At 34.7% G+C, this 11857-nt stretch overlaps 1 protein-coding gene across 10 annotated transcripts; it reads right to left on the bottom strand.

Annotated features, from left to right (window-relative positions):
• Positions 1-3593: 3593 nt before the first annotated feature.
• Positions 3594-10478, bottom strand: LOC110782547 (uncharacterized). 10 transcript variants are annotated; one of them, XR_002531941.2, is made up of 8 exons: positions 10125-10477; positions 8456-8521; positions 8299-8352; positions 8130-8211; positions 7684-7857; positions 7036-7113; positions 6844-6942; positions 3594-3891 (listed from the first exon to the last, which is right to left on the bottom strand). XR_002531941.2 is itself a non-coding variant. In XM_021986714.2 (7 exons), exons 3-7 carry the CDS (start codon positions 8346-8348, stop codon positions 3832-3834), a joined length of 369 nt encoding a protein of 122 aa, XP_021842406.2. In that variant the 5' UTR covers positions 8349-8352; positions 8456-8521; positions 10125-10476; the 3' UTR covers positions 3594-3831. The 10 variants fall into 10 exon arrangements, 1 of the variants encoding a protein (XP_021842406.2); XR_008930738.1 differs by lacking the exon at positions 8130-8211 and having other exon boundaries at positions 7036-7092; positions 7684-7868; positions 10125-10478; XR_008930737.1 differs by lacking the exon at positions 8130-8211 and having other exon boundaries at positions 7036-7130; positions 7684-7868; positions 10125-10478.
• Between the last annotated feature and the right edge of the window lie 1379 nt (positions 10479-11857).

Raw genomic sequence — 11857 nt, forward strand, 5'->3', positions numbered from 1 at the left:
TGCTTGATGCTCAAATCTTTCACTCAATTTAGGACATTAGTTAGTGTGTACTCATTTATTTGATAGGTAATATTAATGTTCTTTTATACTCGTTCCATAATAAAGGCCCTATCTTGGATTTTGTAGTTTAATTTCTTTTCTTTTCTTTTCTTTTCTTTTCTTCTTCTTTTCTTTCTTTCTTTTCTTGGTTTGTTTTTCATTTCTTTTAGGTCTTGTCTTGATTAGATTTGCTGGATTTTTGTTTTTGTCAGTTTTTAGGATTCTAATAGTTGTTCATTCTTCCCTAATTGAGTTTAGTTTGCTAGAGACTAGCAAACGCTTAGCTCGGGGGAGTTTGATGAGCGACATTTATGTCGCTCTTAGCTTAGGATTTTATGTTAGTTTTCATGCCTTTTTATAGTTTTTATAGCTTTTTGTGTGAATTTTATAAGTTTCATTCCATCTTGTGCTTTATAGGTGATTATGATGAAAAGTGATGGAAAACAAGTAGAATCAAGCCAAAACAGGGCTTGTGTGATCGAGTGATGATTTGTGCGCCCGAACAGAGGAGTGCAAATGGGCATCAAGGAATATCCAGTTCTGTGCGATCGAACGTGCTCTGTTGTTCGGTCGCACATAATGGATTGGAGGCAGAATGTCTCAAATTTGGAAAGCGATCGCACGGTCTTTATGTTAGACAGCACATGGATTGTGCGATCGAACGTGCTCTGTTGTTCGGTCGCACAGAATTGATTTTTGGAAGCAGAATGTCTCAAATTTGGGATGCGACCACACAAGGTTTTCTACTCGACCGCACAAGAGTTGTGCGCCCACACAAGCCCTTCTGTTCGAGCGAATCATACTGTAGAGGAGATATGAGCCAAAGAATCCCCATTCGACCGAACAGGGTTCCTCGTTCGGTCGCACATGACGATGGAAGTGTTCTTCTCTGCCTTCGCTCGCACAGGTCTCAGTGTTTGCTCGAATGGTTCTTTTACATTCGGTCGCACAGAGGGTCTGTGCGACCGAATGGCTGCGCGGGATGCTCATTTTCGAATTTCGGCTTCTATTTGGGGAAACTTATAAATAGATTTTTCATTTTATTTTATTTGTGTAGAATTTTAGTTGACATTTTTAGATTCTCAAAGTTAGTTTTTCAGAATTTCTAGAGAGAGAAACTCTCCTCCATTGAAGCATCAATTTGTAATTATCTAAACTCTTCTTCCAATTTTGTGCAATTCAATTCAATTTCTTAATTCTTGCTTTTGTTGTGATTGTTTATTGTTCTTTAATTCCTTCAATTATTGAATTTTTCTTCATTTTACTTTAGTTACTTTAATCCTTAATTCTCTTGTTGATTGTTCAATTGATTGTTCTAGCCTTTTATTCTCTCTTTCTAATCTTTCAATTCCATGCTTGCTAGTCTAGAATTAATGGATTTCTTGATTTCTAGTATGATAAGTGAGTAGAATTAGGTTAGGGAAAGGGGAGAATCTAGGGGCCTAATTAGGGGAACTTGATGATTTGATTGATGAATGATTGATGTGATTAAATTGATTTAGTGCTAGGATTTTCCATGATCAATTGAGTAGTAGTTGCAAATGCTAGTTGATTGAATTAGATTGGAATGTATGATTTAGGTTTGGCAAGATATTGTGAGCCTAATTCATGCAAGTGAATGATTGTTCCCATTATATGCAAGCTTATCTAGCTTAGGACTAGGAGAAAGCTCTTCTATAGGCTAGGTTGCTTCGCGTGCTCCATCCGAGAGGTGGCGAGCACGTCAGTTGGTTTCATTCCCCTATGTGCTATGTCATTGCATCATTCATGATTACTAGATGGTAGTTCATTTCCCCCGATTTCCCTAGACTATCCCCAACTCCCTAACGTTCCCCTTCCTTGATTCTATTTAGTTTAATTGTTAGTTTAGCTTCATAGTGATAATTCAAATCAAACTTCTTGTTCGAATTAGCTTGACATTTAAACTCGAGAACCATCGTTTCTTTGGGACGATCCCTATACTTGCCACTATAGTTCATATAGTTGGTTAGTCTAGCGGTTCTATAAATTTTGTTTGGTTGTGGCGTTGAGCTTTAAACAACGGAAAAACGCCCTATCAAAATGATTGAAGCATCAATTTGTAATTATCTAAACTCTTCTTCTAATTTTGTGCAATTCAATTCAATTTCTTAATTCTTGCTTTTGTTGTGATTGTTGATTGTTCTTTAATTCCTTCAATTCTTGAATTCTTCTTGAGTTTGCTTTAGTTACTTTGATCCTTAATTCTCTTGTTGATTGTTCAATTGATTTTTCTAGCCTTTTATTCTCTCTTTCTAATCTTTCAATTCCATGCTTGCTAGTTTAGAATTAATGGATTTCTTGATTTCTAGTATGATTAGTGAGTAGAATTAGGTTAGGGAAAGGGGAGAATCTAGGGGCCTAATTAGGGGAACTTGATGATTTGATTGATGAATGATTGATGTGATGAAATTGATTTAGTGCTAGGATTTTCCATGACCAATTGAGTAGTAGTTGCAAATGCTAGTTGATTGAATTAGATTGGAATGTATGATTTAGGTTTGCCAAGACATTGTGAGCCTAATTCATGCAAGTGAATGATTGTTCCTATTATATGCAAGCTTATCTAGCTTAGGACTAGGCGAAAGCTCTTCTATAGGCTAGGTTGCTTCGCATGCTTCATCCGAGAGGTGGCGAGCACGTCATTTGGTTTCATTCCCCTATGTGCTATGTCAGTGCATCATTCATGATTACTAGATGGTAGTTCATTTCTCCCGATTTCCCTAGACTATCCCGAACTCCCTAACGTTCCCCTTCCTTGATTCAATCTAGTTTAATTGTTAGTTTAGCTTCATAGTGATAATTCAAATCAAACTTCTTGTTCGAATTAGCTTGACATTTAATCTCGAGAACCATCGTTTCTTTGGGACGATCTCTATACTTGCCACTATAGTTCATATAGTTGGTTAGTCTAGCTGTTCTATAAATTTTTTTTGGTTGTTGCGTTGATCTTTCAACGACGGAAAAACGCCCTATCAAAATGATTGAAGCATCAATTTGTAATTCTCTAAACTCTTCTTCTAATTTTGTGCAATTCAATTCAATTTCTTAATTCTTGCTTTTGTTGTGATTGTTGATTGTTCTTTAATTCCTTCAATTCTTTAATTCTTCTTGATTTTACTTTAGTACTTTGATCCTTAATTCTCTTGTTTATTGTTCAATTGATTGTAATATTTCAAGTGCTTGGGGTTGACCCCAAGCACTTAACATGTCAAGTGCTTGGGGTTTCGAAAAATCCAAGCACTTAACTTGAGATTTATGGAAAACCCCAAGCACTTGACATGTTAAGTGCTTGGGGTTTAAGGAAAGCCCCAAGAACTTGACTTGTGAAGTGCTTGGGGTTTTAAAAAACACCCAAGCACTTGATATTAACAATATTTTTTAAATAAAATCTGCAACTATCTAGTGCTTGGTGTATATTAAACAAAATAACCCAAGCGCATAATATTCTTTTTTTTTTTGTAAATTTTTCCAGGCCGGTACCACTTTAGCACAATATGTTGTAGCTATAAAACCTGTACCTACACCAAACAACCTCAATCAAACACAACGTATATACTATACACCAATAAACATGCCCTTATCTCATCCTTACACCATTCAATAACACAAGTGAAAAAAAAAATCAAAATAAATATCCAACAACGGGAGAAAACCTATTGTATCTAAATTGTTAATGGAAAAAGGTAGCTAATTACAATATTAGATTCATTATAATGCTAAAAACGCGAACAATAAAAAACATTCATTGGTAATAAATCGTGCCAACTTGTCTCAAACACATTTTATTTCATCAGTCGTGAAGGAACGCTCCTTTAGTTTGTTCATGAATTCCTATAATCAAATCCAACAAAAAAACATGTAATAAATTAGTAAGAAAAATAAATATTGTAAAATATACTCCCTCCGTCCCGGAATACTTGACCTGTTTTCCTTATCGGGCTGTCCCTTAATACTTGACCTGTTTCTAAATATGGCAATATTCTAACAATATTATATTATTTCTCACTCCACCCCTATTAACCCACCTACCCCCTACTCCATACAAAAAATAATTAAAAATTCAACCCCTACTCTCCCCCAACCCCACCTCTTAACCCACCTCCCACTAACTACATTAAAGTAATACCCCACTATCAACTACTACCTATTAAATTAAATAAGTCAATTGAAGTCCCTTAAAATCTGTGCCGGTCAAACCGGGTCGAGTATTCCGGGACGGAGGGAGTAATATAAACATTATTTTCAAACAATAATTGAGTTATATGAACAATTTTGACTTAAATGGTCGTTTTCGGTTCCAACTCTTAACTAATGAACCTAAATATGTATTCTAAACCATTTACATGTTTAATATACTTAATATTAGGATGACAAGACTCATTCTCATCTACTTTGGTGAAATTATGCACATTTATGGCTCATTTGATCGTTATATGACATATTTTGACTATAATGTTTGTTTTCGCTCCCAACTCTCAACTAATGAAGCTAAATAGGTATTCCAAGCCCTTTAGATGTTCAATATACTTAGTATTAGGTTTCTATGACTCATTAACATCTACTTTGGTCAACTTATGCAAATCTTAGGCTCGTTTGACCGTTATAAGACATATTTTGACTATAATGTTCTTTTTCGATCTCAACTCTTAACTAATAAACTCAAATAAGTTTTTTGAACCTTTTATACGTTTAATATACTTAGTATTAGGTTGCTAAGACTCATTCTCATCTACTTTGGTCAAGTTACGCACATTTAAGGCCCATTTGACCGTTATAGGACATATTTTGACTATAATGGTCGTTTTCGGTCCCAACTCTAAACTAATGAAGCTAAATAGGTATTATAATCCCTTCACATGTTTAATATACTTAGTATTAGGTTTCTAAGACTCATTAACATATACTTTGGTCAACTTATGCAAATTTTAGCCTCATTTGACTGTTATAGGATATATTTTGACTATAATTGTCGTTTTCGGTCCCAACTTTTAACTAATGAACCTAAATAAGTATTTTAAACCTTTTATACGTTTAATTTACTTATTATTAGGTTTCTAAGATTCATTCTCATCTACTTTGGTCAAGTTATGCACATTTAAGGCCCTTTTGACAGTTATAGGTCATATTTTGACTATAATGGTCGTTTTCGGTCCCAACTCTAAACTCATGAAGCTAAATAGGTATTTTAAACCCTTTACACGTTTAACATACTTAGTAGGTTTCTAAGACTCATTAACATCTACTTTGGTCAACTTATGCACATTTGAGGCTTGTTTGACCGTTATAGGACATATTTTGACTATAATGGGCGTTTTCGGTCTCAACTCTTAACTAATGAGCTAAATAGGTATTTTAAACCTTTTACACGTTTAATATACTTAGTATTAGGTTTCTAAGATTCATTCTCATCTACTTGGTCAAGTTAAACACATTTAAGGCCCGTTTGACTGTAATAGGACATATTTTGACTGTAATGGTCGTTTTCGGTCTCAACGCTAAAATAATGAAGCTAAATAGGTATTATAAATCCTTTACACGTTTAATATACCTAGTATTAGGTTGCTAAGACTAACTAACATATAATTTGGTCAACTTATGCATATTTGAGGCTCGTTTGACCATTATAGGACATATTTTGACTATAATGGTCGTTTTCGGTCCCAGCTCTTAACTAATCAACCAAAATAAGAATATTTAACCTTTTAAAAATTTAATATACTTAGTGTTAGGTTGCTAAGACTCATTCTCATCTACTTTCGTCAAGTTATGCACATTTAAGGCTCGTTTGACCGTTATAGGACATATTTTGACTATAATGGTTGTTTTCGGTCTCAACTCTTAACTAATGAACCTAAATAAGTATATTTAATATTTTAGACATTTAATATACTTATTATTAGGTTTCTAAGACACATTAACATCTACTTTGGTCAAATTAAGGAAATTTTAGGCTCGTTGGACCGTTATAGGACATATTTTGACTATAATGGTCATTTTCGATCTCAACTCTTAACTAATGAACCTAAATAAGTATTTAGAACCTTTTACACGTTTAATATATTTATTATTAGGCTGCTAAGACTCATTCTCATCTACTTTGGTCAAGTTATGCACATTAAAGGCCCATTTGACCGTTATAGGACATATTTTGACTATAATGGTCGTTTTCGGTCCCAACTCTAAACTAATGAAGCTAAATAGGTATTCTAAACCCTTTACACGTTTAATATACTTATTATTAGGTTTCTAAGACTCATTAAAATCTACTTTGGTCAACTTATGCGAATTTTAGGCTCGTTTGACCGTTATAGGACATATTTTGACTATAATAGTTATTTTCAGTCCCAAGTCTTAATTAATAAACCTAGATAAGTATTTCGAACCTTTTACATGTTTAATATACTTAGTATTTGGTTGCTAAGACTCATTCTTATCTACTTTAGTCAAGTTATGCACATTTAAGGCCCGTTTGACCGTTATAAGACATATTTTGACTATAATGGTCATTTTCGGTCCCAACTCTAAACTAATGAAGCTAAATAGGTATTCTAAATCCTTTACACGTTTAATATACTTAGTATGAGGTTGATAAGATTCATTAACATATACTTTGGTCAACTTATGCATATTTGAGGCTCGTTTGACCGTTATAGGACATATTTTGACTATAATGGTCGTTTTCGGTCCCAACTCTTAACTAATGAACCTACATAAGTACTCTTATCAAATTTTGGGGGAACTCGTGTCTATTTAAAACATCAATAATTATATCATAGTATGTACCTTCTCGAGATCCTCAACTTCTGAGCAACATGTGACTATATCGTACATAAACCTCATCACGTAGTAGCCACATTCTTGATTGCCTCTTTGTTGCGTACACTAAGATTAAAATCACACAAATAAGATGGATGTTAGTAAAAGTATGTTGTTGCCAAGTAACAAAGTAATGAATATTATACATTAATTAATTACCATCACTGATTTCCATAATTGTGATCTTGATTTGTTTAGAGCACGTCCACTTATTTCCTTCATCACACATTCAGAGTTCTATAAGAAGAAACAAGCTGAGGCAATCAAGTGGGATAAACAAGTAAAAAGTAAATCTCCTAAAAGTAACACAAGAAATGTCTCTTTATACAACACTTATACATCTAAGAAAGTACAAACAAAGGTATTCATACATCACTTATACATCTAAGAAAGGACAAACACAACCCTTGAGTGCATAAAGTTTGATTTGCTAATGTGCTAGAGGATATCCTTATTAATTTTTGTTATGTCCCTTTTCTTTTCCACTCGTTTTTTTTAAAGCTACTATAATTTATTTTGAAGTGAATGGAAGCAAAGTTCTTATTTCTTGGCTGGTAATCTTGAAATGTATATGGACAACCAAACAACCATTCAACCAATTTAAATAAGAATATTGCAAAATTTTATCTGTTGTATCCAGAAGAAATTTAACTAACTGGTGCATGATATGTATTATTGAGACGTGTAAAGTAAAACAAGTAATCCCAGACAAAACTAATAATAATAATAATAATAATAATAATAATAATAATAATAATAATAAAAGAATTAGCATGAAAATAGTGGCAAAGTCTCAAAATTTGTTACCATAATCTGGCAATGGATCAAGTATGTTAGGGTCGGGACCTTCTTCCCATATGAGTTCACTGACCATTCCCGAACCCAATATATCAATAGAATCTAAATTGGTGTCGACGTTCTTTTACAGAAGCCTTAGCCTATCAGGAAGATTTGTTAACGTGACCTGAGCACCAGAAAGAGCTGCTATGCAGCTTGGAAAAAACTATTTATTAGTCTAAAGCCATTTCAATGTGCAAGTTGTAATTAATGAAAACTTATAGATTTAAGTCAATGACTCACACTTATAACTACAATCTTTTGGATAATTCAATAACATAAACACGTAATCATTCTAAAAATTGGATACTGCTAGACCAGACAAAATATTTGAAACTTTGAACCACAATGTTTATTCTTTACTTCATTTAGACTTGGATACAAGTTTAAAACCTTTTTTTAATAAGAATTTGAACCTGTCTAGTGCGAGTGGCGAGTGACTCGGAAGTCGGAACATGCAACAACAACCAATCAATGTTTTTTTCCAACTTTTCTTCGCTTTAGATAAAGAAGAGGAGCCTTTAATCATATAAAAACATGAATTTAAATATAAAAGAGAAACTGTTAAGGTAAGTTGTTTTGTACCCGACTAATCCACAGCCATAGCCCAACTCACTAGCTCCAAGTTGAATCATATGGCTACAAAGGTATTTAGGACAATATCAATCATAAATGTTAGCACATTAATTAACTAATATTTACAAAATAGAAAGAGAAAGAATGAAATGTAAGAAATACATACCAATATCAACGGGGCTATTAATTTCGATCGCTACACTCCTCACTAGCTCCAAGTGAAATCGTATCGCTACAAAATCAATCATCAATATTAGAACATTTATTTTACGGGAACTTGTTCTACTTAATTCAGAAAAAATTAATTTAGATAAGTGCAAATAATTTTGGATAAAAATTCTGATAAGTTAGAATAAAACAGTTAAACAAAATATAGTAAGTTGAACCAAACATGTCCTAAAGTACCTTACTTATTACTTACAAAGTATCCCTCCTCAATGAGCTATACAGGAGATTATGCACTTTCATAATTCCATTCCAAAACTTTAAGATTAAGTCTAGAAGTTTTGTATTTCTTGTTTCTGCTACAAACTTAGTCTTTGATACTTTAAATAGCTATCTGCACACCTCCACCAGTAAAAATTCTAGTTTAAATATGATAAATATCATGAGGATGAGGAAAATTCTAAAACTTTGGGGGAAGTAGGAAAGGGGTCAGTCGCGGGTAAGCCACATTTCTTGTTTGGGCATTCATACTCACAAGAATAATATAAACGAATTAGAGCACTTAAATGCCTGATCCGACCCTCTTTTTCCATTAAGCCCTCGTCCAATAACCATCCCGGCTTACAACATGGCTACTCAACCAAATAGAAATAAAACGGTTTCTGAGTTCTGATATTAAACCCCTTCACCTGCTTTGTTTCTTTCCTTTTACTACTCCTTTAGCAGTTACTCCAGATTTCTTTATGATTCGGTCTTGCAATTATATTTTAGAATATGAATTAAACTGCAACATACATCATGCATATTCACCTTCATGCTCTGCCTACAGCTCTACGCGGCCTTAGTGCCTCCCTCTAAAGTTCAAACCCTTTATGTTATTCCTTGGGCATCACATATAAGTCTGCTTTGTGGCAATGCGGAAGAAGCACAAAGAGTACACCAAAAAAGGTCACCTATAGATTAATCTGACAGTCTGACGCCTTATTTTGTTTAGAATGACAGAAATCCTAATTATCAGAACATTTTTTGATTTTAGATAAAAATATAGGATATTCAAAGCACCTTGTAGACAAATTTAAATCTTCTAATACACTAATATGGTTCAGACACAAAAGACAAGCAACAAAGTAAGCATCAAAGGCAATTTAGTTGCCTATTTATTCCCCTAATTTCCAAAAGTATCCATAAATTAGAAGCAAGAAATCTTATTTCTTTGTATGCTAAAGTCTCTCTTATCTGACAGTAGCTTTATCCTCCTGCTTGTTTTTATTATTTCAATCAACATTGACAGGCCTAGAATAACTAGAGGCATTTTGAATTCACTGGCAAACAAGCACACAATTCAATTCTCCAACAATTTCTACTTGCAACCAACATCAGAAAGTAGTTATGATAAGCAAGATAGTTATCCTAGAATAACTGTGCACAGACCTTCAATTCAGTCACAGGCCAAACCGAAAAAAAAGAAACCAAAATTACAACAAATTTAATAAAATCAACGGTGGTTAACAAAATTAGCTGGTGGTTAATTCACTAATTGATACTTTTGAGGGATAATTATCAAATTTATAGAACAAAATTAACAAAAATGGTGAGGAAACAAATTGCAGAAATAACAAAATTGACAAAACAAATTTACAGAACAAAAATTACAAAATTTCAGGAATAACCTAGCAGTGGCCGGTGGGAGGAGAGCCATAGACGGCGGCAGTGCGCGTAGGAGAGGAGAGGAGATGAGGCGGTTGGGCGTCTTCCAGAAGTGGGCGAGTCGGAGAAACACGGGGGCTTCTAGCAGTAGGAGACGGCTTCAGTCACGCGGGGGGAGAGAAACGCGAGTGGGGGTGGATATGGCAGCCACGACAAGGTGGTGCTTTTGGGGTGAGCGGTGTTGGGGAAGAAACGTAGGTGAGAAGGTTCGGGAAGAAACGAAGCCACGTAGATGAGAACGAACTCAACATAGGCTGTGTGAGAATCAAAGGGCGGGGAAATGAACATTGGAAAGGGAGGAATATTTTTGCAAATAAACCTAAGTGATGTAGTGAAAATGTAGGTTTAAGGGCTTGGGGTGAATAGTAAACCCCAAGCATTTGTAGAATTTGCAATTTTGTGTTTGGGTGAATTAAAAATCCCAAGCACTTACTCAGATTTTTTTTTAGGTTCAATTAAGTGCTTGGGGTTTCTCTAAACCCCAAGCACTTGGCTCAAAGCACTTGAGGTTTTTTCTACTAGTGACAAGTTGTAAAAGGCTTTTTGGGAATTTCTAACCTATTGCAAGAATCTATTAAGGATGTTTCATGGAGAAGAGAAGAGTTTGAGGCTACATTGCAACCTATGATGCATGACATTGAGGAATTGAGTATCGAAAAGTTTGTTCCTACTCGTTCCGCTTTGAGTGAGTGCATCGATGATGGTGATGAAAATCTTTTTGCTCCATTTTGCCTCGAAGTGCTTAAGTCGATTCAAATTGAGGAAAAACGAGAATGTGCTAACCAAAAACTTTTAAAGGTTAATGAAGGATCTTATGTTGAGATTTCTTATGCTTTTTGTGATGTGAGTGAATTTGTTTGTGAATCTTTTGTTCCCACTCCCTTCCCTCATTCCCCTTTTCGAAAGAGAAAACTCAACATTTATCCTTCATTTCCCATTTCTTTTCCCTTTTTGTCAAGACTCCCCCCGCTTGAGGATTCGTTTTCCTCTATTTATCCTAATGATTCTCCTTTCCCAACGGATCATAAATAAGGGAGTATTTCTTTTGTTTTTCATTTTGATTTTCCTTACTTTTGGATCCCTACCCCTTGTAGGCATAGAGTTGCGTTCTACTTTGTGCTTGCATCTCATTTGACTCTTGCCTACTTGTTACTATTGGATATGTTTTCCATTGCATATGACAAACTATTGCGATCGTTGTCGGGGTACTTACTAGAGGTAAGAGGCGTCAAGCTAATGACGTAAAAAGAGCGCTTCTCGGGAGGCAACCCGTGGGTGTTGGCCATTTGGCCCATGTATACTAATTTTTCTTGATTTTTGATGTTTTTTGTGGCTCAAGCTTTCTTGATGTGGAAATCTTTGCATCCATCTTTGCCATGTCTGGCTATTCTTTTGGTGAGTTCGTTCGTTATTACGGTTCCTTGCGGGACTTGCTCCCACGTCATCACCGGAAATATTCTTCTAACTCACATGCATTCTTTGGGTTGGGCATCTTTATTGCGAGGCATTGGTTGGATGGGTAGTTGTGCCCCTCATAGTTTCGTTTTAGGCCTTGAGGACATGGCCCAATTCGAGCTTGGGGGGAGATTCTATTGTTTGCTACTTTGATCTCCGTGTGATGGATCGCTTGATTTTGTGAATATTTTGGATTTTGTGCATATTTCTTGATTAGTTTCTTTCATTTTCTTTTTCATTT

Source organism: Spinacia oleracea, chromosome 3 (assembly GCF_020520425.1).
Source record: "Spinacia oleracea cultivar Varoflay chromosome 3, BTI_SOV_V1, whole genome shotgun sequence".
In the NCBI taxonomy this organism is placed as follows: Eukaryota; Viridiplantae; Streptophyta; class Magnoliopsida; order Caryophyllales; family Amaranthaceae; genus Spinacia; species Spinacia oleracea.

What these genes read in the sequence shown, in the direction of transcription:
- LOC110782547 (XM_021986714.2), bottom strand. Translation starts at nt 8,348, where the DNA reads ATGATTCAACTTGGAGCTAGTGAGTTGGGCTATGGCTGTGGATTAGTC. An exon ending in TCGCCACTCGCACTAGACAG is followed by an intron (nt 7,114 to 8,129) that starts GTTCAAATTCTT and finishes TTCTTCTTATAG; the next exon opens with AACTCTGAATGTGTGATGAA. An exon ending in AATTATGGAAATCAGTGATG is followed by an intron (nt 6,943 to 7,035) that starts GTAATTAATTAA and finishes TTTTAATCTTAG; the next exon opens with TGTACGCAACAAAGAGGCAA.